Raw genomic sequence first — 27,103 nt, 5'->3', positions numbered from 1 at the left:
TGAATCCCGGGGCGCCTGGGTGGTTCAGTGGGTTAAAGCCTCTGCCTTCAGCTCAGGTCATGATCCCAGGCTCCTGGGATCAAACCCCACATCGGGCTCTCTGCTTCGCAGGGAGCCCGCTTCCTCCTCTCTCTGTGCCTGCCTCTCTCTCTGCCTGCCTCTATGCCTAGTTGTGATTTCTCTCTGTCAAATAAATAAAATATTTAAAAAAAAAAAAACCCACTGAATCCCAACGCTGAGGGCAACCTGAGAAATCCCATATCTGAATATGATAAATTGAAGAACCTAGTCATATTTACAAGTATGTTACAATTATACCATGCTTTACAATTTAAGAAAATGAGCTCCCAAATCCTTAATTATTTGTAAAAACCCAGACTGGTAGGTAGTACATGTCGTATATTCTAGCATTTTATAGATTAGCAAATAGAGGCTCATAAAATTTAAGTGACTTGCACACTAGTCCACAGTGGAGCTAAGTGCAGCGCACAGTTCATCTTATTCCTATGTGCTATCATGGGCTAAGTGAGTGCCACATTGCAAAGGGTATTAGATTAGTAAGTCTTGGGGTAAGGCTAATGACTTGTTATTTCAGTATTTAATTCCTTAATTCAGTTACCCTCCTTACCTCAACCCAACAAACCTCGATGTCCATGAAACCAATGGGTTGCCATTTTATTTCCACAGAAATAAGAACCAGACTTTTAAAATGAAGGTTTTTACAATTCTCTTCCTGATTTTTGTGTAAATGATTAGTAACTTTGTCTATGCCATCATTCAATATCTTGCCACTTCACAGGCCAAGGTACCTAGGGTAGATAGAGGTAATGACAAGTTATCTTGGCTATAAGGTTTTTATCTAGTTGTTGTGATAAAGAATAAATGTCCCATGAACACTCGCTCTCTTGAGCAAGGTGGCCTTCTTGCTGTTGCTATGAATTTAAGAGAGAAACTGAAAAGGTCACAGCATTGTCTCCTGTCAGGATGTAGACTCCAGAAGTCGATTTAGTGCTCAACATCAGTATTTGGCTGTTGTTATCAGTGAGGGAGAAATTGCTGTGCTTTTTAATGCTTATACCATACCTGAGTACATGTTGCTGTTGTAGCTAGCCAATAGGAAAACACTTGTATATTTTACAGCTGTATCATCACACATGAGGATCACTCATATCTTGTACTTTTTGTACAGCCCTGCAGAGAAGGATCAGAACCATCACCCTCATTATGCATCAGTGAAATTGAAGTTTATAGCCCTCCTCAGAACTCATTCCAAAACACTTTGCTTCTAAACCCACATGAGATGACACATTTTAGGTATTTGCCCTCTACTTCCCAGCTCCTCTCTTGACTGTAGCTGAGTTATTTAGGAAAAGGAATTCCAAATTGTTCAAAAATGTGACAGCCATGATAGTAAATGTTGCTTTGATGGATACCATCACTACCCTCTGGCCCAAACATCCTTGAAAGTTTGGTCACACGGCACAATGCGATACCCTTCAGAAAGTTAGTGGAGTTATTTTGTTCCTGAAGTTTCAGGGACTATCAACTTATCTTTTCTGCGTCCTCTCCCACATCTAATTTTCTATAATTGGATTTCTTAACATTAGATAGGAAGATGTTTGTGTGGGCAGGAAAAAGATTCAGGTGTACAAATGGCAATAGACTGCTATATGACTGTCTTTAATTCCTTTATTTTTCAGTATATTCAGAGAAAGGAAAATTATTTTTATTTCCATATCAGTGTACTTGGTTGTTTCCATACCCAGTATACTAGAATGATTTCTGTTTGGTTTGGCTTATAGTGTTTCTGTCATTGCTGTTTTCCTAATTTTGAAGGGACAACTTCCTTTGGAAGGTTTTTTTTTTTCCTTTCTGTCAACTTTTAGGAATAACAATTTCAGTATAAATGCTTTAAATAAGAACCAGAAGTTGCCTTAATCTAATTACAAGCGTTCTTTTTCATTAAATGCACTACTAGAATTCATCCTTTTTTTTAAAGATTTTATTTATTTATTTGACAGAGAGAGATCACAAGTAGACTGAGAGAGAGAGAGAGAGAGGGAAGGCAGAGAGAGAGAGAGGGAAGCAGGCTCGCTGCTGAGCAGAGAGCCCGATGCAGTACTCCATCCCAGGACCCTGAGATCATGACCTGAGCCGAAGGCAGCAGCTTAACACACTGAGCCACCCAGGCGCCCTAGAATTCATCCTTTTTAAGAAAAAAAGAGTTTGACCTGCTTTTTATTGTGAGTTTCACAGGTTGTTTTCTCTCAATATTAAGCACTTTGTTTATTGGCAGAAAGGATAAAGTGCATTTTTAAATTTCTCTTGTGTAATTATGATGCTGTCAGTTTAATTAAAAGTACGTAGTTTTTACATGGTTCCCTTTTAGTAAAATGCACATGGTTTTGAACTTTGATTTATATACTATAGTTATTAAAAATAATTATTTTGGTTAGTATTGCCTAAAGCAGATATTTTGAGTTACCAACACTTCTTATTTATTTTTAAGCTTTTTAAAGAGAGGTTTTGTTTTTATATACACAAAGAACCCCTTTATTCAAGAAAGGAAAAATAAAAGCACCTCTTTGTTTTGGACCACAGTTTCTGGCTGTAAGACTTATGCCAGATGCCTTGTTTGACAAAGAACAGTGAGTGTTCCTGTTGATAACTGACCATGAATATATGGCTACCACCATCTCTGACTTTACTAGCCAAAAATATTTATTTCAGTGAAAAAACCTTTACTTCCCAATGTATCGACACTAACCAGATAGGGTTTTCCTCTCTCTTTTTTTGTCCTTAAAGTTGTTACTTATTCTGAACAAACTTAATAAGCATTTGCATTATATATAATTGTCACTTAGAACCTGTTTCCCTTTGGCAAACAAATTATTGCCCATTACTGGGAATTAGTTCAATTAAATAAATTTTGCAACTTTGAAGCACTGAAACTGTATCAAAAAAATGGTAGCGTGCAAACTCTGCATACACCCAACTCTTATTCCAATTTTCAGAGTATCTTCTTTTATTTTTAGATGAATCTACGTTCTGTATTTACTGTAGAACAACAAAGGATTTTACAGCGTTATTATGAAAATGGAATGACAAATCAAAGTAAAAATTGCTTTCAGCTCATATTACAGTGTGCACAGGAGACTAAGCTGGACTTCAGTGTAGTCAGGGTAAGTATTGAGGCTGTCATTCTTGAATTTATAGCTTTTTATAAGTGATAATTGCTTCATATGAGAAAAACTATCAGAGTATGAAGTCACTAATGTTATAGTTTGATTTCCCTGGTATAAAAATACTACTTTCTTAAAAAATAATAAATAGAGTTAATCATTTAGTATTATTTGTTTCTGTAAATACCTTGAAAACACTAAAACTTTTGCATTGTAAACATAGCTTTAAAAAAATCCCAATCCTTTGAACTAATGAATACTTTTAAGATTAGTTGCTTATCCTGTGCCTTCTTTAAACCCAGGATTAATTTGGAGATAACCCACCAAAATTATATCAGTAGCACAGGCATTTACCAGGTGACTATTGTGCACCAATATTTTCTTGGTGTATTTGAATTTTTTGTCAGGCATTTTTGACTTCAGTATTTTGGGCTTTTTTAGGAAAACTGGGCCTTTTTTATGAATACCCACTCCTTATCCTAAGTAAAATGCATGGACTTAATTGGGTTAGTTAACGAGTAAGAAACAAGAAATCCCATGGGAGGAAATTTTCCTTTTTCACAACCTTAGTTATTCAGCTGTAAAAATCAGAGCTCTTAAACTTCTTTTAAAGACAATGAGAAGGTGATGGAGAGGAGAAGAGACAAATCTAACAGAATTAGTTACAGATTTTATTGGAGTACATAGGTCCTTTCATGTTTGTCTGAACATGATACAGATACTCCTGGCTTGAAAACTTATGGATTCACAGATTGACGACTTTCTCATCCATTCATTAGCCTACTTTGTCAAAGAGAATCTAGGACATCCGTTTATAGGTTTATTTCTTTTGGAAGAACTTTCAAAAGACCCTAATTATAAAAGAAATCTCTTGATAAGCAGAATTCTTTGGAAAAACTATTTCTTAAAGACTAAAGCATATATTCACCTTTGAACAGGGAATTATGATACTAATTCTACGGAATTATCACATGATATCTGTTTTTATGTGCTGAGATCAATCATATTCAGATTTGTGTAAGAACTAGAAATATCTTCTTTCTATTTGTAGATATAAATTCCCTATTTGAATTTACAGCTCAAATTTCTTCTTTACTATGAATTCTAGACTAATTTTTTTTGTACCAGATTTGGTAAAATTGTGCCATAAATAGTTGATAAAATATTCATATTAATATAATATATTAATATTTTAATAATTAATAATACATCATAATAATACATCACATTATATGATATATATTATTATATCATAGGTTATATAATATATAATATTTATATGATTATTATCATACAATTATATTTTAATATATTTATATAAAATCATATTTTATACATATAATGTGATTTTATAGTATATAATAACTATTATATATTATATATTGTATTAGATATAATGGTTATATAATAAATAATAATTAACATCGATTATAAATACTATAACTAATTAACATAATACAATAAAATTTGGTAAAATAAGAGAAAGTATGTTTTAAGGTCAAAGGTTGTCCTGGTATATTCAAGTTCCTATTTCCCTTTAGTAAATCTAATAGAAAAATGTTTAATTTCCTTAGTAAAAATAAGTTTTATATTTCAGATTGACAAGATTGCATTTTACAAGTACAAACTCATTTTTTTGGAGTAACGGTTTTTCTTTTTTCCTCATATTTTTTCTTCCTTTTTCCTTTTATTTTATCATTACTTAAAAGTGAAAAGCCTTATCGGACAGCTTCTTATGTACTTTGTGATGGTTCATGTTTCCAATTTGTTATTGCAATAACTTACTTGATTGTACTTGAATATTGACAGTGCTGAAATGCAAACATTTATATTTATGCTCCAAATGGTATGAAATCTAAAACAAACAATTAGAATGACAGAAATAAATTCATAGATTTTAAGCTTACAAGTAAAATATTACTTAAGTTTTAAGGACTTGTGTAAAACAGATTCATTCTCTCTGCTCTAAAAGAGTGTAAATTGTACAGAAATTCAGTCTTCCTAATCTAAATTCCAGCACAATTTTAGTTGCTTTCTGCAGTCTGAGAAGGGAGTTGTTTATAGATTCATTATTCTATAACCTCTCTTGTCTTCAATATTTTCCTAGGTGTATATGTTGTACTTGAAAGAGACCTTTCTTTATTATTTTAATATAGTATTTGTTGTGTTTTTCCTCAGAACTCAAATCTTATGGTACTAAAAACCTGATCCCAATGTAAAATAAACTCAAAAGGCTAAAACATATGCAAAAATAAAGGAACAGAGAATCAAAGAAGGAGTTATAGAAAAAGGAAAATAGGTTTGGAGACAGAATTTCATTTGATCTTAGCCAAAAGGCTGAAAAGCAGTGGAGACTGAATTTCAAAGAGAGAACTGAAGAGAATTTTATGAACTGATGACCTAGTGTCATTCTTTCTTTTTTATGCAGTATTGCTTTGTTATTAGTTATAGACCCCAGATTCTCATCATATCAATTTTGTTTGACCCATTTTCTCTCTTAACCAATGAGGCATTTGGAATGAAAATCATTTACATCCTATGAGCACTGGTAAATTTACATCCTATGAGCACCTGTAATTGAATGGCTTTAATTAAGTAAAATTTAGTTCAGTTACTGGGAATGCTCCGGCAATGAATTTTCTTTATTTTCAGAATTTTAAAAATTTTTCTTAAGTATATACTTTCTCATTTTAACTTCAATGGAAAATATTGAAAGTCATTGAACCCTTACTTTTTGACTCACAGTTTCATTATGAAAATGAATTATTACATTGTGCTGTAAAATGGTAATGCTTATAACATGGTAAACTATATGGGGTGATTTTCTTCTTCACTAAAGAACTCCAAACTATTTGATTATTTCTCACATTAATTCTCTTATGTTTTTCCTTGACCTTTTTAGTGAGCAAAATTTCATGAACATTCTGTTTCGGTGCCATGTAATTGCCTCCAGTAGCAATTTCTGTCACCAATGGTCTGCTTATTATTTCTAATTTGTTACAGATGAGAATACCAGATTTGGTGAAATCATATATAAAATAGGAGAAGGTGTGTTTTAAAGTTTAGGGTTGTGCTTTTAGCAAGGCCCATGTATCCTGTGTTATCTCTGTTGGCTGTGTTCTGGACAAGTGAGATTATCAGATAGCTGAGCTTCATACACACATGATATTCTACTGCATTTTACTTTTTTATGAGTATGTAATGTAAATATTTAAAACTGTAAGTAACTATATATAGAAATATATTGTAAATTTATGGCTTATTTTGATAGTTTTATAGTTCATTATATATATGAGCAATTACCGTTCATTATACTTATTACTATTCATTATATATATAGACTATTAAAGTAAGCCATAAATTTGCAATTCACTAAGATCACTCTTAAACTTTCTGCATTAAAGTATTTAGCATAATGAGAACATTTATTTGTATTCTTAGAAATATTGCCCAGATCTGCCCTCCAGATGCAGTACTTCTTGAGTTCAGATGTTACAAATTCACTAAGTTTGAAAGTTTTTAAGTGTAATGACTGTACATTTTTAAAAATTATGAACAAATGCACTATGCTTCCTATGCATAATTTCATACTTGAAAAGCCATAATACAGTAACTTAGTTTGAATATTTGTAAAATTCACCTTTTTGGACCATACCTTGAAATTATATTTATCCAAAATATTTCTATTTAAATGTTTCTTTTGAGTATATACTTTAAAACCTTTCACTTTTTCTACTCTGCCTCCTTCTCCATTGACATTTACATTTATTTGTCCCTTTGCTTGTAATTCTCACCTCTGCTGTTTAGTAAAACTAGAGTGACTTTAAAATTCCCACAGCTTCATGTGAAGCAAAATAGAGCATCTACATCTCTGGAACATTTTCCTTGTTAGAGAAATACTAAGTATAAAAATTAAATGGCCAACAAGGATGACCATTTTGGGAGTTTCTTGCCATAGTGGAAGGAGAATGTGCTTTGAGGTCAAGTAGACTTGATTTTGAATCATTGCTCCATCACTTGTTGACAGGATATCCTTGTATAAGCTAGTTAATATTTCTCAACATCAATTTTTTTCATTTATACAATTAGAAAAAATAATCAAAGAAGCTAATATATATAAAAACATATAATGGGGATTCAATACATGTTAGCTTTTATTTATAATATTACAGCAACATTGATGTTGTATACTGTATAAACATCAAAAACTGAGAAATTCTTGTGTGTCTTTAAAAACACATCACAGGGGCACCTGGGTGGCTCAGTGGGTTAAAGCCTTTGCCTTCAGCTCAGGTCATGATCCCAGGGTCCTGGGATTGAGCTCCGTGTCGGGCTCTCTGCTCATCCGGGAGCCTGCTTCCCTTCCTCTCTCTCTACCTGCCTCTCTGCCTACTTGTGATCTCTGTCTGTCAAATAAATAAATAAAATCTTAAAAAATAAAATAAAATAAAAACCCATCACATAAAGGTTAACCAAATACACCCTGCACCATGTTTGTGAAAGGCTAGTTTATTTAATATTTTCACTTATTTTTTAAAAAATTTGTAATAGATTAATGTGTTTTGGCAGTTTATACTGTGGTATGCATTTTAAAATACTTATAAGGTTTACTGATCACATTATGGCATGTAATATTTCTTATTGCATATTTTTATTGTATAATCATTATTCAGTGTAATATTACTAAGATCATTATAACAGATTACTTATATAAAAGTACATATTTTGTAATAAAACTTGAATGTCAATCTCTTGTCTTATTTTTATTAATAATGATTATTCTGTTTATAAAAGTAATGCACATTTACTATATAAAATTTGGTTAGTAGAGAAAAATACGAAGAAGGAAATAATTACCATAAATTGGTGACAAACTGGGGAAAGTATTTGTAACTTGTGACAGTGTTGTATCTCTAGTAAAAAATAGCTTTTATAAATAAACTTAAAAAGATAAATACCCCAATATAAAAATGAGTAAAATTAATGGATAAGCATAATATAGTAACCATTGAAATTCAAATGTAAAGAGAAATTATATACCTTATATTAACTCCTAGGCTAGTAAACACTACAAAAAGATAATGCAAGATGTTGGTGAGGGTGTGGAGAAATCAGAACTCATACATTGGAGGGTATCTTGAAGGTATCAAAAAGCCCAACACTTTCTTTTTTTAGTACATCATTAGTTTTTGATATAAAGTTTAATGATTCATTAGCACAAAGATGCATATATAATGACATATTTCAGTATGGTTTATAATAGTGAATAATTCCAAAAATAACCCAGTAGTGTCTTGCAATATTAAATTAACCAAGTTATGATATATCTGTAGAACAGAAGTTGTTAAAACTGAAGATCACAAGTGTATATTTGTTTAATAATACTATGAGCATTTTCCAATGTCATTTAACATCCTACTTTAGTATGCTTCCAATCTTTCACTATTAAAAATAAATATGTGATGAGCATAATTGCATATAAACTTTGTATACACATATGATTATTTTAAGGATAAATTCCTAGAAATGGATTTACTAGGTCAAGGGATGTAAACATTTTTAGGATTCTTGCTGTAGATTAATTGAACGGATTTTGGGGAAAGAAACAATAATTCGATTCTGTTTTCAAAGTTCTTAGATATTTATTAAGAGCAAGTTCTTTAACATATCTGACCTTATACTTTATTTTTATTTTCTAACCTTATACTTTAGTTACTTTTTCTTTTATTGTATCTTTTTTGTTTCATTTATTTATTTTTATTTCTTTTTTTTAAATTCAATTAGCCAACATATAGTACATCATTCTTTTTTTTTTTTAAAGATTTTATTTATTTATTTGACAGAGAGAGATCACAAGTAGATAGAGAGGCAGGCAGAGAGAGAGAGGGAAGCAGGCTCCCTGCTGAGCAGAGAGCCCGATGCGGGACTCGATCCCAGGACCCTGAGATCATGACCTGAGCCGAAGGCAGCGGCTTAACCCACTGAGCCACCCAGGCGCCCAGTACATCATTCGTTTTTTAAGTAGTGTTTACAATTTGTATAGGCCTTACTTCTACAACAGATGAGAATACAATTTATTACATTGAAAGTTTTTTTCCTATATTTTAAGAACATTTCCATTTTGTCATTTTTTATCATTACAGACGTGGGTTGGCAATAAGAGAAGGAAAATGAGTAGTAAGAATTCTGAATCAGGAGCAGCAACAACAGGAACTCTTCCTGGTACCTCTTTGACATCTCCAGACATTACAGTCAGAAATGTAGTTAACATCACTCGACCCTCAATCCAGCAGTCTTCCTGGACATCTGCCAATAATGATGTCATTGTAACTGGTACATACAGTCCAGCAAGTTCATCAAGTAGGCAAGGGACAACCAAACATTCAGATACACAACTTACAGAAGCATATAAAATTCCTATTCAGAAAACGGCCAGTAAAAGTGATACAGAGTTTGAGTTGCACATTCCTGTTCAAAGACAAGTAGCACACTGTAAAAATGCCTCTCTGCTCTTAGGCGAAAAAACAATTATCTTGTCAAGACAGACAAGTGTGCTAAATGCTGGAAATTCAGTATACAGTCACACAAAGAAGAACTATGGAAGATCTTCAATGCAAGCCTCTGATATGATGGTACCTCAAAAGCCATCTGTGTGCCACCGACCTTGCAAAATTGAACCAGTTGGAATTCAAAGGTCATATAAGCCTGAACACACAGGTCTAGCATCACATAATTTATGTGGGCAAAAGCCACCTATTAGAGACCCTTACTGTAGAACACAAAACTTGGAAATCCGTGAAGTATTTTCATTGGCTGTTAGTGATTATCCCCAGAGAATTCTGGGAGGAAATGCCTCACAGAAGCCTAGTTCAGCAGAAGGAACTTGTTTGTCCATTGCAATGGAGACTGGAGATGCTGATGATGAGTATGCCAAAGAGGAAGAGTTGGCATTGATGGGAGCACAGATACCAAGTTACTCAAGATTTTATGAAAGTGGCAGATCCCTTGGGACAGAGAACCAAAGTACAGCATTGCCTGGACCAGGAAGAAATATGCCAAATTCACAAATGGTGAATATTAGAGATTTGTCAGACAATGTACTGTATCAAAACAGAGACTACCATTTGACACCACGGACCTCATTACATACAGTAGCTACTACAATGTACAGTAATACAAATCCATCACGGAGTAATTTTTCTTCACATTTTGCATCATCAAACCAATTGAGGTTGTCACAAAACCAAAACAATTACCAGGTAATGTATGCATTTATTTTATAAAAGTTTTTTACAAGTTTTGCTTGGTATAAAAAGCTGTGTTTGATATCCAGTTAAACATGAGACCTGTCTCATTTAACTCCTATTTTGAAGTAATTTGAGAGTTTTTTGCTTCAAATTGGTGGTTTGGGATCTTTGAAGACTTGTGCTTCCTTGGTCATGTTCAAAATGGTGAGTTTCTCTCCATGGAATATAATCATGGAAGCTTTCTCCTGACATTTAAAATGATTTTGTTCAGGAAATAGTAGTTTTTTTTTAAGATTTTATTTATTTATTTGACAGATAGAGACCACAAGTATGCAGAGAGGCAGGCAGAAACAGAGAGGAGGAAGCAGGCTCCCTGCTGAGCAGAGAGCCCAATGTGGGGCTCGATCCCAGGACCCTGAGATCATTACCTGAGCCGAAGGCAGAGGCTTAACCCACTGAGCCACCCAGGCGCCCCATCAGGAAATAGTAGTTTTCTAGGAAGTGTGGCATTTCCCATCACGAAATAGGACTAAAGTGACTTGGCTCATCCCCTTTAACATAGATTATTCCTGTAATGGTTTTTACTTGAAATTTGGAAAGCTGTCACTAGATAAGTGGTGCTTTCTTTGGATACATGGCAAAGCAAGTCAGTCATTTCCCTGAGAGATGGTGGCTAAGAAGTCAGAGTATGCAGTAACTCAGACAAATGCTTTTTCTAAAAGTAAATGCTTTATTAAAACATCAAGTGGAATGTTGATCAAGTTTTTAAAGCGTTTATAGGGAAGAGACATTCAGAGTAAAATTTAAAGCAACTTTAGTCCTGTGCAGAAAATAAGTGTTGTTTCTTCACTATTTCATGTATTCAGTTGTTTAGATGTGCTGCAAATAATCTCAACATTGAGCCCACCCCCGAACATCTACCAAGACCTTAGGTTTCTCTGAAAAAATATGTTTCTGAGAATTTGAATAGGACAGGGAAGTTTGCTGTTTTTCCTTGCTACTGGCTGGACTTTTGTGCTGTGGACCTCAGCCACAGTGTTTAAGTTTAATCTGGACTTAAGGTCCTTCCAGGCTCTTCTCAAACAATATAAGGAACCAGTTTCTCCTTACTTCCCCACCCCCATCTTATAGCTCCCTGCTTCAAAACAGAGTATAGGAAGAATCTCTCCGGTGCCTAACCCTAACAAAGGAGGGCTGTATCATCATCATTAGTATTCATTTATTACTGAGAATCCACTCATTTTTTCTGTTTGTTATTTCCTAAAGCATGCTTAAAGTAACACTGAATCATACCATTGAGATCTTAAAAAAAAAAAAAAAACTTCCACCAAACCAGCTTTAATTCGCCTTCTCTTTTGTACTTCTTTTTATACCCTTTAGTGTTTTTATTAGTAATATTAATGACAGTAAAATTTACCATCTGTTGAGGGACTTCCACATACCAAGCATCATTAGTCATTTTATATACTGGATCTCATTTAATCTTCTGGACATGTAGCCCACTCTGGATATAAAGGTATTTAATATATATATTACAATAACTTGTCCAGTATCACACAGCCAGTAAGTCCAATACAGAACCAGTATTCCAACTAAGAAATATATCGTGTATTTTTTTTTCTGCTTTATCATACAGTCTAATGATTTCAACTGTGTTAGATTTATTTGGAAGCCTGAAAGGGCAGTTTAACTTTCATTTTTTCATAAGCCAAACACTCCCTTTAAAATAACTTAACCTATACATTTTTATAGTCTATTTTTTCCTGACAAAACTTTTAAAGAAATTAAATTTGTTTTATATAAAAGAAACTCTTGAAAGTAATAAAACTTAGCAAATAATTGGGTACTAATCTCTTTATTTTTAATTTTTTTAAAGATTTTATTTATTTATTAGAGAGAGAGAGAGAGAGCAAGCACAGGCAGAGGCAGAGGGCGAAGCAGGGTCCCTGCCGAACAAGGAGCCCAATGTGGGACTCGATCCCAGGATGCTGGGATCATGACCTGAGCGAAAGGCAGCTGCTTAACCAACTGAGCCACCCAGGCGTCCTGGGTACTAATCTCTTTAAAGAAAGGCAGACAACTATCATATGATCTCCCTGATATGAGGACATGGAGAAGCAACATGGGGGGGTAGGGGGATAGGAGAAGAATAAATGAAACAAGATGGGATTGGGAGGGAGACAAACCATAAATGACTTTTAATCTCACAAAACAAACTGGGGGTTGCTGGGGGGAGGTGGGATTGGGAGAGGGGGAGCGGGCTATGGACATTGGGGAGGGGAGGCGAACCATAAGAGACTATGGACTCTGAAAAACAACCTGAGGGTTTTGAAGGGTCAGGGGTGGGAGGTTGGGGGAACAGGTGGTGGGTGATGGGGAGGGCACGTTTTGCATGGAGCACTGGGTGTTGTGCAAAAAGAATGAATACTGTTACGCTGAAAAAATTAATAAAAAGGGAAAAAAAAAAAAAAAAAAAAAAAAAGAAAGGCAGTCTGACGTAACAATGAAGAGCATTGACTTAGAGCCCAATAGACCTGGATTCAAATTTAGGTTCTGCCACTTTCCACTTGCGTGACCTCAGGCAAGTGACACAACTTCTCTGTATAACAGTTTCCTCATTTGTATAATGTGGCTAATAATATCCATTTCACAGGAAAGCTGTGACATAATTATATCACAATCAGTGCAAGGCTATTTGTGTCTTCCCTGGCAAATAAACGTTCTTAAACTTTTAATGTTGTAGTTGGAAAGGTAATGAGGTTCTGGTAGTCCATGTCTCCTTTACATTCAGTTTCAAGTAAAATATTGCAGAGTCCACGATTATCACAGGGTAGCTGAAGAAGAAATAGCTGTAGGCCTGGCCGGAAAAAGACTGGAGATTAGCCATCAACTTTACCATAATCGATGTACTTAATTATATATAATATACCGGACCTTTTCCAACTTGACTGTAGACAGTATGGTAAAGGGTGTTTGCAGAGAACCCTTGGGGCATTACTTTGCCCCACCTTTCTTTTAATTAGTTGAGAACTGGAGAAATCAAAGAAGCCTGAGGAAGTGTAGTCCATGAAAATGTCTTGCCCAGTTGGGCTGCTATAATGAACATACTATAGACTGGGTAGATTAAACAACAAGCATTTATTTCTCACAGTTCTGGAGGCCACGAAGCCCAAGATCAAGGTACTGACAGATTCGGTATCTGGTAAAGGGATGTTTCCTAATTCATAAATGACAGTCTTTTCACTGTGTCCTCATATGGCAGAAGGGACAAGGGAGCCCCCTGGGTTCGCTATTATAAGGAAACTAATCCCATTCATGAGGGCTCCATTCTCATGACCTAATCACCTCTCAAAAGCCCAACCTCGAAACACCATCGCACTAGGGATTAGTTTTTAACATCTGAATTCAGCTGAAGTACAAACATCCAGTCTATGGTAGTTATTCTATAGGATTTTGATGAAGTTCTATTACCAAGTTATATTACTATTAGGTGAGGACTTAGAAAAATAGAACTTACGACCATATTGGCAACTTTCTATAAAAATACAAGCAATTCTTATTAGTTTCTGACTTTAGGACTATATAACAGAGATATCTGCCTCTTCTTCCTGTCACACCAGGTATCTTCGAGCTGAGGTCCTATTCCTGGAAGATAGTCTAGTTCCAAGCGATCTAGGTGAGTGAGTACAATTGAAGGACTCCCAGAGGATGTTGAAAGGAAGCTCTGTCTTGGATCCTCTTGGGAATACCATACTAAGGGTTGAAGTGGTAGTAAGGAAACTGTCAGGGGGTGGCTATGTCAGGATACTAAAGTTCAGTTCTAATTTTTTTCTTTACAGGCCAGTTTATTTCATTTTGTATACACTTTTTTGGTAATTGCAAGTTTCTATTTAAATTCCAGTTACTATACAGTATAATAACAGTTTTAGGTGGAGAATTTACTGATTTATCATTTACATACAACACCCAGTGCTCATCACAATTGTCCTCCTTAATACCCATTGCCCATTTAACCCATCCCCCCACCCACCTGCCCTCCAGCAACCCTGTTTGTTCTCTATAATTAAGAGTCTGTTACAGTTTGCCTCTCTCTTTTCCCCCATATTCATTTGCTTTGTTTCTTAAATTCCACATATGAATGAAATAGTACAGTATTTGTCTTTTTCTGATTGACTTATTTCTCTTAGAATAATACTCTCTAGCTCCATCCATGTCATTGCAAATGGCAAGTTTTCATTCCTTTTATGGCTGAGTATTATTCCGTTGTGTGTATATACCACTTCTTCTTTATGCCTTCATCAATAGGCATCTGAGCTCTTTCCATAATTTGGCTATGGTTGATAATGCTGCCATAAATATCAGGGTGCATATATCCCTTCAAATTAGTATTTTTGTATCCTTTGGGTAAATACCTAGTGCAATTGCTAGATCATAGGGTAGATATATTTTTAACATTTTGAAGAATCTCCATACTCTTCCAGATTGGCTGCACCAGCTTGCATTCCCACCAACAGTGTAGGAGGGCTCCCCTTTCTCTACATCCTCACCAACATCTATTGTTTCCTGTGTTGTTAATTTTAATATTTCTGACAGCTGTGAGGTGATAGCTCATTTTAGTTTTCATTTTTATTTCCCTGATGATGAGTGATATTGTGCATCTTTTCATGTGTCTGTTGGCCACCTGTATGACTTCTTTGGAAAAATGTCTGTTCATGTCTTCTACTTATTTGTTAACTGGATTATTTGTTCTTTGGGTGTTGAGTTTTGTAAGTTCTTTATAGATTGAGTTTTGTATGTTCTAAGTCTTTATTAGGTATATCACTTGCAAATATATTCTCCTCTTCTGTAGATGGCCTTTTAGTTTTGCTGATTGTTTCCTTTGCTGCTTAGAAGCTTTTTATCTTGGTAAAGTCTCAATAATTAATTTTTGCTTTTGTTTCCCTTGCCTCCAGAGACCTTTCTAGTAAGTAGTTGCTATGGCCAATGTCAGAGAGATTGTGGTCTGCATTTTCCTACAGGATTTTGGTGGTTTCCTTTATCACATTTAGTTCTTTCATCCATTTTCAACTTATTTTTTGTGTATCGTGAAAGAAAGTCATCCAGTTTCATTCTTCTGCATGTTCCTGTCCAGTTTTCCCACCATTTGTTAAAGAGAATTTTTTCCTCATTGGACATTCTTTCCTTCTTTGTTGAAGATTAGCTGACATTATAGTGTAGGTTCATGTTGAGGTTTTCTATTTTATTTCTACTCTATTCTATTCTATTTCATTAATCTATATGTATTTTTGTGCCAGTACCATGCTGTCCTCATTACTACTGCTTTGTAATATAACTTGAGATCTGGTATTGTGATGTCTCCACCTTTCCTTTTGTTTTTCAAGATTGCTTTGGCTATTCATGGTCTTTTGTGGTTCCACACAGATTTTAGGATAGTTCCATGCTGTGAAAAGTGCTGGTGGTATTTTGATAGGGATTGCATTAAGGATATAGAGTCCTTTCAGTAGTATCCACATTTTTAACAATATTTGATTTTCCAATCCATGAGCATGGAATGTTTTTCCATTTCTTTGTGTCTTCCTTAATTTCTTTCATAAGTGTTTTACACTTTTAAGAGTATAGATCTTTTACCTGTTTGGTTAGGTCTGTCCCTAGGTATCTTATGGTTTTTGGTGCAATTGTAAATGGGATCAATTCCTTGATTTTTCTTTTTGCTGCTTCATTATGGGTATATGGAACTGAAACAAGTTTCTTTATGTTGATTTTGTATCCTGTGACTTCAGTGAATTTGCTTATCAGTTCTAGCAATTTTTTGAGGGGTCTTTTGGGTTTTCTACATAGAATGTCATTTTGTTTGCAAATAGTTAAACTTTGACTTTGTCCTTGCTGATTTGAAGCCTTTTATTTATTTTTGTTGTCTAATTACTGAGACCAGGACTTCCAGTGCTATGTTAAATCACAGTGGTGAGAGTGGCCAATACCTGTCTTGTTCTTAACCGTAGAGAAAAAGCTCTCAATTTTTCCCCATTGAGGATGATATTAGCTTTGTGTTTTTTTGTATATGGCCTTTATGATGTTGAGGTATGTTCCTTCTAGCCACATTTTGTTGAGGGTTTTTATCCTTTTTTTGCTGCACACTGTCAACTGCTTTTTCTACATCTATTGAGAGGATCATAAGGTTCTTATCCTTTCTTTTATTAATGTGAAGTATCACGTTGATTTGTGAATATTGACTCACCCTTGCAAACCAGGATAAATCCCAGTTGGAGTTTTTTTTAATGTATTGTTGGATTCATTTTGCTAGTAATTCATTATTTTTTTGCATCCATGTTCATCAGTGATATTGGCCTATAGTTCTCTTTCTTTGTGGAGTCTTTGTCTGGTTTTGGAATCTGGGTAATACTGGTCTTATGGAATGTGTTGGGAAGTTTTCCTTCCTTTTCTACATTTTGGAACAGTTTGAGAGTAGGTATTAACTCTTTTTTAAATGTTTGGTTGGATTCACCTCTGAAGCCATCTGGCCATGGACTTTTGGGGAGATTTTTGATTACTGATTCAATTGCTTTGCTAGTTATCCGTCTAAGTTTTCTCTTTCTTCCTGTTTCAGTTTTGATAGTTTGTGAGTTTCTAGGAATTTATCCATTTCTTTCCGATTGCTCAGTTTGTTGGTGTATACTTTTCATAACATTCTTTTATAATTGTTTGTATTTCTGTGTTGTAAGTTGTGATTTTTCCCTCTCTCATTAGTGATTTTATGAGTCCTTTCTCTCTCTCTTTTTTCTTTCTTTCTTTCTTTTTTTTTTTTTTTGTGAGTCTGGTAGGGCGTTGTCAGTTTTATTAAGGTTTTCAGAGAATCAGCTCCTGATTTCATTGATCTGTTCTACTCTTTTTGTTTGTTTCTATATCATTTACTTCTGCTCTAACCTTTATCATTTCCCTTATTATACTGGCTTTAGGCTTCATTTGTTGTTCTATTTTTAGCTCCTTTGAGTGTAAGGTTAGGTTCTTTATCTGAATTTTTTCTTGTTTCTTAAGGTAGGCCTATATTGCCACATACTTACCTCTTATATCCACTTTTGCTGCATCTTGGGGAACTTCATGTTTTCATTTTCATTTGTTTCTATGTTATTACTTCATTGATTTCTTGGTTGACCCATTCATTCTTTAGTAGGATGTTATTTCTCCTCCATGAATTTCTGGTCTTTCCAATTTTTTTTTTCTTATGGTGGACTTCAAGTTTCATAGCACTGTGTTCAGAAAAGATGCATGCTATGTTCTAAATTTTTTCTTACTTGTTGAGGCTTGCTTTGTGACCCAGTATGTTAACTATTCTGGAGAAAGTCCCATGTGCACTTGAAAAGACTGTGTATTCTGCTGCTTTAGGATGGAATGTTCTGAATATATTTCTTAAGTCCATCTGGTTCAGAGTGTCATTCAAAGCCATTGTTTCCTTGTTAATTTTCTTTTTAGACAATTTGTCCATTGATGTAAGGTGAGTGTTAAAGTACCTTACCATTATTGTATTATTATCAATGATACCTTTATGGTTATTATTATTTTATATGTGTAGGTGCTCCCAATTTGGGTCCATCAATGTTTACAATTGTTAGATCTTCTTGGATAGACCTCTTTATTATGATGCTACACTTCTTCATCCTTTGTCACAGTTTTGGGTTAAAATTTAGTTTGTATGATATGTATATGGCTACTTTGGCTTTCTTTTGATGTCCATTTGCATGATAAATCTTTCTATGTCCCCTCACTTTCAATCTGCATGTGTATTTAGGTCTAAATGATTCTCTTTTAGGCAGCATATAGATATAGATGGGTCTCGTTTCTTTTATCCATTCTGGCACTTAATCCATTTACATTTAGAGTATTGATAGCTATGAATTTAGTGACATTTATTACTTGTTTTGTTGTTTCTGGAGATTTTTGTTTTGTTCCTTTCTAGTCTTTGTCACTTTTGGTCTTTGTTTCCCACTGAGAGAATCTCCTTTAATATTCCTTGAAGGGCTGGTTTAATGTTCACAAACTCCTTTCATTTTTGTTTTTCTCTGAAATTTCTTATCACTCCTTCTCTTCTGAATGATAGTCTTGTTGGTTAGAGTATTCTTGGTTGCATAGTTTTTTATTTTTTCCATTCAACATGCTGAATGTAATATGCCACTTTAAAAAAAATAATATGCCAATTTCTTCTTGCCTCCCATATTTCTTTGAAGAAATCTGTTGCTAACCTTATTTGTCTTCCCTTCTAAGTTAGGGACTTTTTTTGCTTTGCTGCTTTTAGGATTTTCTTCTTTCTAGTTCACAAATTTAACTTTGCTATGTCTGGGTTTTGGCTTGCTTTTGTTGATTTTGATGGGAGTTCTCTACACCTCCTGGATTTGGATGTCTGTTTTCCTCCTTAGATTAAGGAAGTTTTCAGCTATAATTTCTCCAAATAAACCTTCTGCCCCCTTTTCCTGCTGTTCTTCTTCTGGAGTTTCTGTGATATGAATGTTATTCTTTATGGAGTTACTGAGTTCCCTTAGTGTACTTTCATGATCCAAGATTTTTCTTTCCCTCTTTTTTTCAGCTTCATTACTTTCCATAATTCTGTCTTCTATATCACTTATTCTTTCCTTGTTTCTTCCATCCTTGTGATCATTATATCCAGCTGGTTTCAAATCTAGGTTATTGCATTTTTTTAAAAGATTTTAATTTATTTGATGGAGAGAGAGATCACAAGTAAGCAGAGAGGCAGGCAGAGAGTGAGGGAAGTAGGCTCCCCGCTGAGCAGATAGCCCCATGCAGGGCTCAATCCCAGGACCCTGAGACCATGGCCTGAGCTAAAGGCAGAGGCTTAACCCACTGAGCCACCTAGGTGCCCCTAGGTTATTGCATTTTTTCATTTCATTTCATCCTAATCTGTTTTTAGCTCTTTATCTCTGCAGTAAAGGACTACATAGTGTTTTTGATGCTTTTCTTAAGCCCACCCTGTATATCAGATATATTACTTATATCTGTTTTGATTAGATCCTAGCCATGACTTTATATTGTTCTTTCTTTTAGGATGAATTCCTTCTCTTGGCATTATGTCTAGATCTCTGTCTTCTCTGTGTTAGGAAATCCTGTTGTCTCCTGCTCCTATGGGTAATGGCTTTGTGAAGAAGAGGTCATATACTATCCAGGGCCTGGTGCTTCAGCAGGTGTCTCTGATGTATGCTGTGTGCACTCTGCTGCTGTGTTGTGGCTACTCTATCCCTCAGGTTAGTCCTCTGCAGAGTTTCTCCTTGACTCAGTGGGGAGTGTTTGGATCTTGGCCAGCATGTAGCAGGTTTTAACTAGGTATGCTTTGATCCTCTTGTTAAAAGACTCCTGATGCTATGTCTACTAGAGCTGAAGCTTTTTAGAACTCTATGGTCAGTGAACATTGTGCATTTGGGAGTATGTCTTCTTACATTAGAACCCACTCAGCTGGTTCCCAGGCACACTTGCCCAAGAAAAGCAGTACCAGGACAGTGCAGGAGGCAGGAGTGCTTGGTGTCACCACTCAGCCAGTGTTGGCACCATGCTGTTTACTGTAGCTAGTTTATGCTGGGGGATGGGGCCATAAATGGCATAGCCATCCCCTTAGCTCCTGGAGAGGGGAGTTTGCACTTGCTGCTGTCCAGGAAACCCTCCCAAAAGAAATAACATTTCCCCTCGTGAATCCCAGTCAACCTTCAGACTTCTGCTTTCATGCTGTCTGTGTCTGGGTTGCTTGTTTGCCTGGAGCAGCACAGTACACATTGGGCTCAATCCTAGTCAGGCAGGCTGAATTTTAAAACTCCAAACTTTAGGAACCTGGTGTGGTGACAACCCACACTTGTCTTCTGGGGGAGGGTCTTGCTGTGCTGGGACTGATGCAGATTTGATCCAGAAGGGATTTACACCAAAGAACAAGGGAATGGGGTTTGAAGTTGAGCACATTAAAGAGCCAGTATCTAGGTTAGTTGCCCTTGGCAGGTGTTTCTGTACTTATGCTAAGGGCTGAGGCAGGGAAAGGCATCTTGCAGCTCCTTTGTCCCAGGAGAGGCAATGCCGTCTCTCTCAGATGCACTCCAAGAAGGGAGAACCATCTCAACCAGTGTGTCCCATGGAATCCTGAGATTGTGCCTTCTGCCCCCAGGCTATCTTCTTGCCTTCTCTCCAGGAGCACTGTGGTACCCTCAGGCCTCCATACCAGCCACACTGAGGACCTCTAAAATTCATCTTTGAGCCCTGTAAGTTACAAAAACCTAGGAAAATCGGCCCTTCTTTTTTCCCCTAATCAGTGGCTTTGGGGAAGTGTTTTCCTTGTACATTCCTCTCTCTCTCTCTCTCTCTCTCTCTCTCTCTCTCTCTCCTGCTTGTGACTAGGGCTCCCTCCCCTCTGCAGCACCTGCAGTCTCTTTCTCCTCCAAATCACAGCTCCACATCTACTTTCCATGACATTGCCTCTTCTTTCCCTCTAGTTGTGCAGTTTATTTGTCAGTCCTTAGATCAATTTCTTGGGTATTCAGAATAATTTGATATTTATCTAGCTGTGTTCAAAGGATGAGTCAAGCCTAGGGTTCTTCTACTACTCTATGATCTTAGCTTCTCCCCTTTCCATTTCTATCTTAAACAAACAAACAAAATGTTCTAGACTAACTTCACTCCTTTGGGGCCATATTGTGACCATATTGGTCTCCAAAGTGCGATTTACTTTTTATGATATCTCTATGTCAGTTCATCTATTTTTTGTAAGAATACTGTGCTGATTAAAGATTAATAATTGATGATCACTTATGTGAAGATAATGGAGCATTTTGGGAGACTGGTGCTATAAATACAGTTATTATTGTGGCCTACCAATTAACTGCATTTCCATCTCTCATGGACTTCATAAGGACTCAGGAGTTAATAGTAGTAGAGTACTTTCAGTTTCCTTTATTTGTTTTTGTTTTTTGTTTCTAAGAACCTTTAATGACTCTTTAAAAGATACTTTATAAGTACAATGCATCTTCATCAGTGAAAGTGCATTCACAGTGCACTCCAACTTTCTACAAGTACTTGTGCACTTCAGTGTATTTTTAAGAATAAATTTGAAAATTTAATGTTGTATAAACTTTAAAATCAACCAATACAAATGCTATTGTGATCTGAGAAAAGTGGAGGTCAGTAATAAATGACTTTGTAAAATAACTCTCAGATAAATATTCGACTTAAAAATAATAATAATATGTTTTGAATGGGTGTGGTTAGCAGGGGTCATTTTTGAAAAACTTCATTGAGACAAAACTCATATAGTATATAATTCACACATTAAAATTTACAGTTGTGTCTTTTTTTCTGAGAGTTGTTCAAATAGCATCACAACCTAATTTTAGAATAATTTATTACTTCAGGGCTCCTGGGTGGCTCAGTCGGTTAAGAGTCTGCCTTCATCTAAGGTCATGATCCCAGGACCCCACATCGAGCTCCCTGCTCTGCAGGAAGCCTGCTTGTCCTTCTCCCACTCCCCCAACTTGTATTCCCTCTCTCACTGTTTCTCTCTCTGTCAAATAAATAAATAAAATCTTAAAAAAAGAATATTTTATCACTTCAAAAATTAACTACCTATCCATTAGCCTGCCAAAACCCCCATCCCAGCACTAGACAGTCACTAATCATTTTTCTGTCTCTATGAATTTACCTCTTCTAGATATTATTTTACATCTTTTTTTAAGACTTTTTAAAATTTATCCATTTGAGAGAGAGAGAGAGGGAGAGGGTGAGAGCATGAGCATGGGGGTTAGTCAGAAGGACAGGGAGAAGCAGACTCCCCGCTGAGCAGAGAGCACAGTTCAGGGCTGGATCCCAGGACCCAGGGATCATGACCAAAGCTGAAGGCAGATTGAGCTACCCAGGCACCTCTATCCTTTTTTTTTTTAAGATTTTATTTATTTATTTGACAGAGAGAGCAGAAGCATGGGGAGTGGCAGACAGAGGGAAAGGGAAAAACAGCCTCCCCGTGAGCAGGGAACCTGCTGTGGGTTTCCATCCCAGGACCCTGGGATCATGACCTGAGCTGAAGGCAGCCACTTAACTGACTAAGCCACCCAGGTGTCCCCCAGGCACCTCTATTCTGGATATTATTTTAAATGGAATCATACAATATGTGGTGTTCTGCGATTAGCTTCTTTCAGTTATAATGTTTTATATTTCTCTATGATATTCACTTGTGTGTATATAGCATGTATGGTTTATCTGTTCATTAGTTAATGGACATTTGGTCTGTTTCCACATTTGTTTTTTATGAGTAATGCTGCTGGGAGTATCCATACACAAATTTTCGTGTGGACATGTTTTCAAATCTTTTGGGAATATATCTGGGAGTGGATTTCTAATTCATATTGTAAATCTCTGCTTAAAATTTTGAGGAACTGCCAAACTTTTTCCCAAAGTAGCTGTCCCACTTCAAACTTCCACCATCATTGTATAAAATGTCCAGTTTCTCCCTATCTTGATCAGTAATTGTTATGTCAGGCATTTTGATTATAACCATTATCATTGCTATAAAATATCTAATGGAATTTTTGATCTGCATTGCTCTAATAGTTAATGATGTATCCTTTTGATATGCATGTTGGCCATTTGAATACCTTATTTGGAAATGTCTGCAAATAATTGGTCCTTTTTTTCAATTGTTTACTTTTTTTCTTTCTGAATTGTAAGTGTTCAATTATTTACATATTTTCTACATCAGTCCTTATTAGAGATATAACTTGCAAATATTTTCTCTCATGTTTTGCCTTTCTCAAGGGAATTGTTGTTTATACAGGAACATTTTAAATTTTGATTAAGTTTTTTAACAATGTGTTCTACTTTTCAGTAGATAAGGTTTGCACTTCTTTTGTTAAATTTATTCTTAAGTATATAACTTTTTTGATGCTATTTTAAATGGAATTGCCTAGTTCATTATTGGATTTTTTATTGATTTTTGTATTCTGAACTTATATCCTGAAAATTTGCTGAACTAAAGTATTATGATAGACAATAGTGGACTCTCTAAGGTTTTCTATATATACAATTATGCCATCTAAAAACACAGATAATTTTACTTGTGTAAAACCTGAATGCATTTTATTTTTCTTGACTAATTGCTAATTAACCTCAGTACTAGTTTGAATAGAGCTGGTAAGACTAGATATCTTTGTCTTCTTGACCTTAGGTTGAACACATTCTGTCTCTCCCAATTAAATATGGTGTTAACTGTGGATTTTGTGTAGATACACTTTATCAGGATGAGGAAATTCCCTTTCATTCCTGGTTTGTTGAGGGCTTTTATCATGAAAAGGTGTTGGATTTTTGTCAAATGCTATTTCTGCACTTTAAGAGATAGTCATGTACATTTTTAAATTTTATTCTATTAATATGGAGTATTGCAGTGTTTGATTTTCTTTTCCTTTTATTGTTTTGGTGTTTATTTTGTATATATATTTTTTCAGTTTTAAAATATAATTTATATAGAGCACTGTATAAAGTTAAGGTGTTCAACATTAATTATTTCAATTATATTGTGAAAGTATTACAAGAAGTTTATGTATCTCATATAGATACAAACAAAAGTTTTTTTCCTTGAGATGAGAATCCCTGGGGACTACACTCTTAACTTTCAAATATACCAATACAGCAACTTTAACTATAGTCATGCTGTGCATTACATTTCTAGTACTTATTTGTCTTATAATGAAAGTTTGTATATTTTGACCACCTTCTTCCAATACCCTACTCCCCTTACTTCCACCTCTGATAACCACAAATATCATATTTTTTCTTTGGGGTTGTGTTTTATATTTTAGACACTACATGTAAGTGTGATCATTCACTAATGAAGCCATCTGTGCCTGGAGTTTACAGTGTGGGATTTTAATTTCTTCAATATAGGACTACTCAGTTTATCTATTTCTTATTGCATGTGTTTTGTTATTGTTGTTGTTCAATTGTGGTAAAAAATGTAACATAAAATTCACCATATTACCTATTATTACAGGTACAGTTCCAGATTGTTAATTTTATTCACACTGTTATGTGTCAGATCTCTAGAATTTTTTCATCTTCCCAAACTGAAACTCTATACCCATTGAACTACAATTCCCCATTTCCTCCTCCCACTATCCCCTGGAAATCACCATCCTACTTCCTGTTTCTATGAGTTTGAATACATTAGCTTCTTCATATAAGTGGAATTATACGGTCAGTATTTGTCTTTTTTTTTTTTTTTTTTAAAGATTTTATTTATTTATTTGACAGAGAGAGAGAGAGAGATCACAAGTAGGCAGAGAGGCAGGCAGAGAGAGAGAGAGGGAAGCAGGCTCCCCGCCGAGCAGAGAGCCCGATGCGGGACTCGATCCCAGGACCCTGAGATCACGACCTGAGCCGAAGGCAGCGGCTTAACCCACTGAGCCACCCAGGCGCCCAGTATTTGTCTTTTTGTGACTGGTTTATTCCAGAAAGTATAAAGTTATCAAGGTTCATCCGTATAGAATGTGGCGACTCTCTACAAGGTATACAGATATACATTGTATATATATACAACATTTTTGTTTTTTTAAAGATTTTATTTATTTATTTGACAGAGAGAGAGATCACAAGTAGGCAGAGAGGCAGGCAGAGAGAGAGGAGGAAGCAGGCTCCCTGCGGAGCAGAGATCCCGATGCGGGGCTCGATCCCAGGACCCTGAGATCATGACCTGAGCCGAAGGCAGCGGCTTAATCCACTGAGCCACCCAGGTGCCCCTATACAACATTTTTATTTATCCATTCAACCAAAGATGGATATTTGGTTTACTCCTCTTAGCTAATTGTGAATAATTCTGTAATGAACATAACAGGCAAATATCTCTTCAAGATCCTGCTTTTTAATACTTTTGAATACGTACCAAACAATGGGGATAGATTGCTGGATCACACAGTAATTCTATTTTTAATTTTTTTGAGGGATTGCCATAATGTTTCCCATAGCAGGTACACCATTTTACATCCCACCAACAAGGCACAACAGTTTCAGTTTCTCCACATCCTAACAAATGTTTTTTTTTTTTTTTTTTTTTTTAAGTGCCCCTACAGTGGATGTGAGGCAATACCTCATTGTGGTTTTGATTTACGTTTCTGTAATTATTACTAATATTTTAAAAATATTTATTTATTTATTTATTTATTTATTTATTTGACAGACAGAGACCACAAGTAGGCAGAGAGGCAGGCAGGGGGGAGGTGAAGTAGGCTCCCCGCTGAGCAGAGAAACCAACGCGGGGCTGGATCCCAGGACCCTGGGATCATGACCCAAGCCGAAGGCAGAGGCTTTAACCCGCTGAGCCACCCAGGCGCCCCAATTATTACTAATATTAAACATCTTTTCCTATCCTTGCTGTTTTGCCAGTATTTTAATGAGAATTTGTGCATTTATATTTATCAGGGATTGGTTTGTAATGTTCTTTTCTGGTAGTGCCCTTTTCTGCCTATCAGGGTAATGCTGCCCATATAAAATGAGTTTTGGAATGTTCCCTCCTCTTGGACTTTTTAGAAGTTTTTGAGAAGAGTTGCCATTAATTCTTCTTTAAATGTTTACTAAAAGTTATCAGTGAAGTCATTTGGTCCTGGGAATTTAATTGTTGTTGTTGTTGTTGTTGGAAGATTTCTGAATATAGGTTCAGTCTCCTTATGAGTAATTTTCCCATTTATTCCTCATTGATTCTAGGTGGGTTGTATGATTCTAAGAATTTTTCTATTCTAGGTTGTTCAGTTTCTTAGTGTATAGTTGTTCATAGTAGTCTCTTATTACCCTTCACATAGTGTGGTTTCAGTAGTAAGTAGTAAGTAGTTTTCACTTATAATTTTGTTAATTTGGGGACTTACTGTCACTTCTGTAGTTAATCTAAGTAAAGGCTTGTCAAATCTGTCATTTAAAAAAAGAACTCTTAGGTTTGTTCATCTTTTCTGATTTTCCTGTTTTCTATTTCATTTATTTCTATTCTTCTCATTATTTCCTTCCATCTGCTACCTTTGGGTTCAGTTTGTTCGTTCTCTAGTTCCTTGAGGCATAGAAATAGATTATTTGAGATCTTTCTTGTTTTGTAATATAGGCATTTGTTGCCATAAATGTTGTTTTCAAAATGGCTTTTGCTGCATCCTGTATATTTCAGAGTGTTGTAGTCCTCTTTTAGTTGGTCTTGGGATTTTTTTTTCCCTTTACATTTTTCATTGATCCATTGATTATTCAAGAGAGTGTTGTTTAATTTCCATGTATTTGTGAGTTTACAATTTTCCTCTTATTATTGACTTCCAGTTTCATACCATTGTGGTGAGAGAAGATAGTTGGTATGATTTCAGTCTCCTTGAATTTTCTAAGACATATTTTGTGGTCCAACATATGACCTGACCTGGAAAATGTTCCATGTGCACTTAGGAAGAATGTATTTGGGCTGTTGTCAAATACAATGCTCTGTATAGGTCTGTTAGGTCCATTTGGTCTATATTGTAGTACAAATCTGTTTTTTATTGATTTCCAGTTGAGATAATCTATCCCTTCTTGAAAGTATGGTTTGAAAGTCCCCAAATGAGATTGATATTAGCTATCGGTTTTTCCTATCCTGTGGTTCCTATGATTTCTTTTTTTTTTTTAAAGATTTTGTTTGAGAGAGAGAGAGAG

The 27,103-nt window shown here is 35.3% G+C and overlaps 1 protein-coding gene across 1 annotated transcript in view; it reads left to right on the top strand.

The window, feature by feature from the left end:
* Positions 1–27,103, top strand: part of HDX (highly divergent homeobox) — a 227,238-nt gene that overhangs the window by 37,818 nt on the left and 162,317 nt on the right. The window contains exons 2-3 of the mRNA XM_045995799.1: positions 3,036–3,182; positions 9,326–10,441. Coding sequence (XP_045851755.1) covers positions 3,036–3,182; positions 9,326–10,441 — 1,263 coding nt within the window. The remainder of the gene's footprint in view (positions 1–3,035; positions 3,183–9,325; positions 10,442–27,103) is intronic.

Source organism: Meles meles, chromosome X (assembly GCF_922984935.1).
Source record: "Meles meles chromosome X, mMelMel3.1 paternal haplotype, whole genome shotgun sequence".
Classification (NCBI taxonomy): domain Eukaryota; kingdom Metazoa; phylum Chordata; class Mammalia; order Carnivora; family Mustelidae; genus Meles; species Meles meles.
The sequence above is the reverse complement of the archived record's forward strand: the minus strand, read 5'-3'. Positions and strand labels throughout refer to the sequence as shown.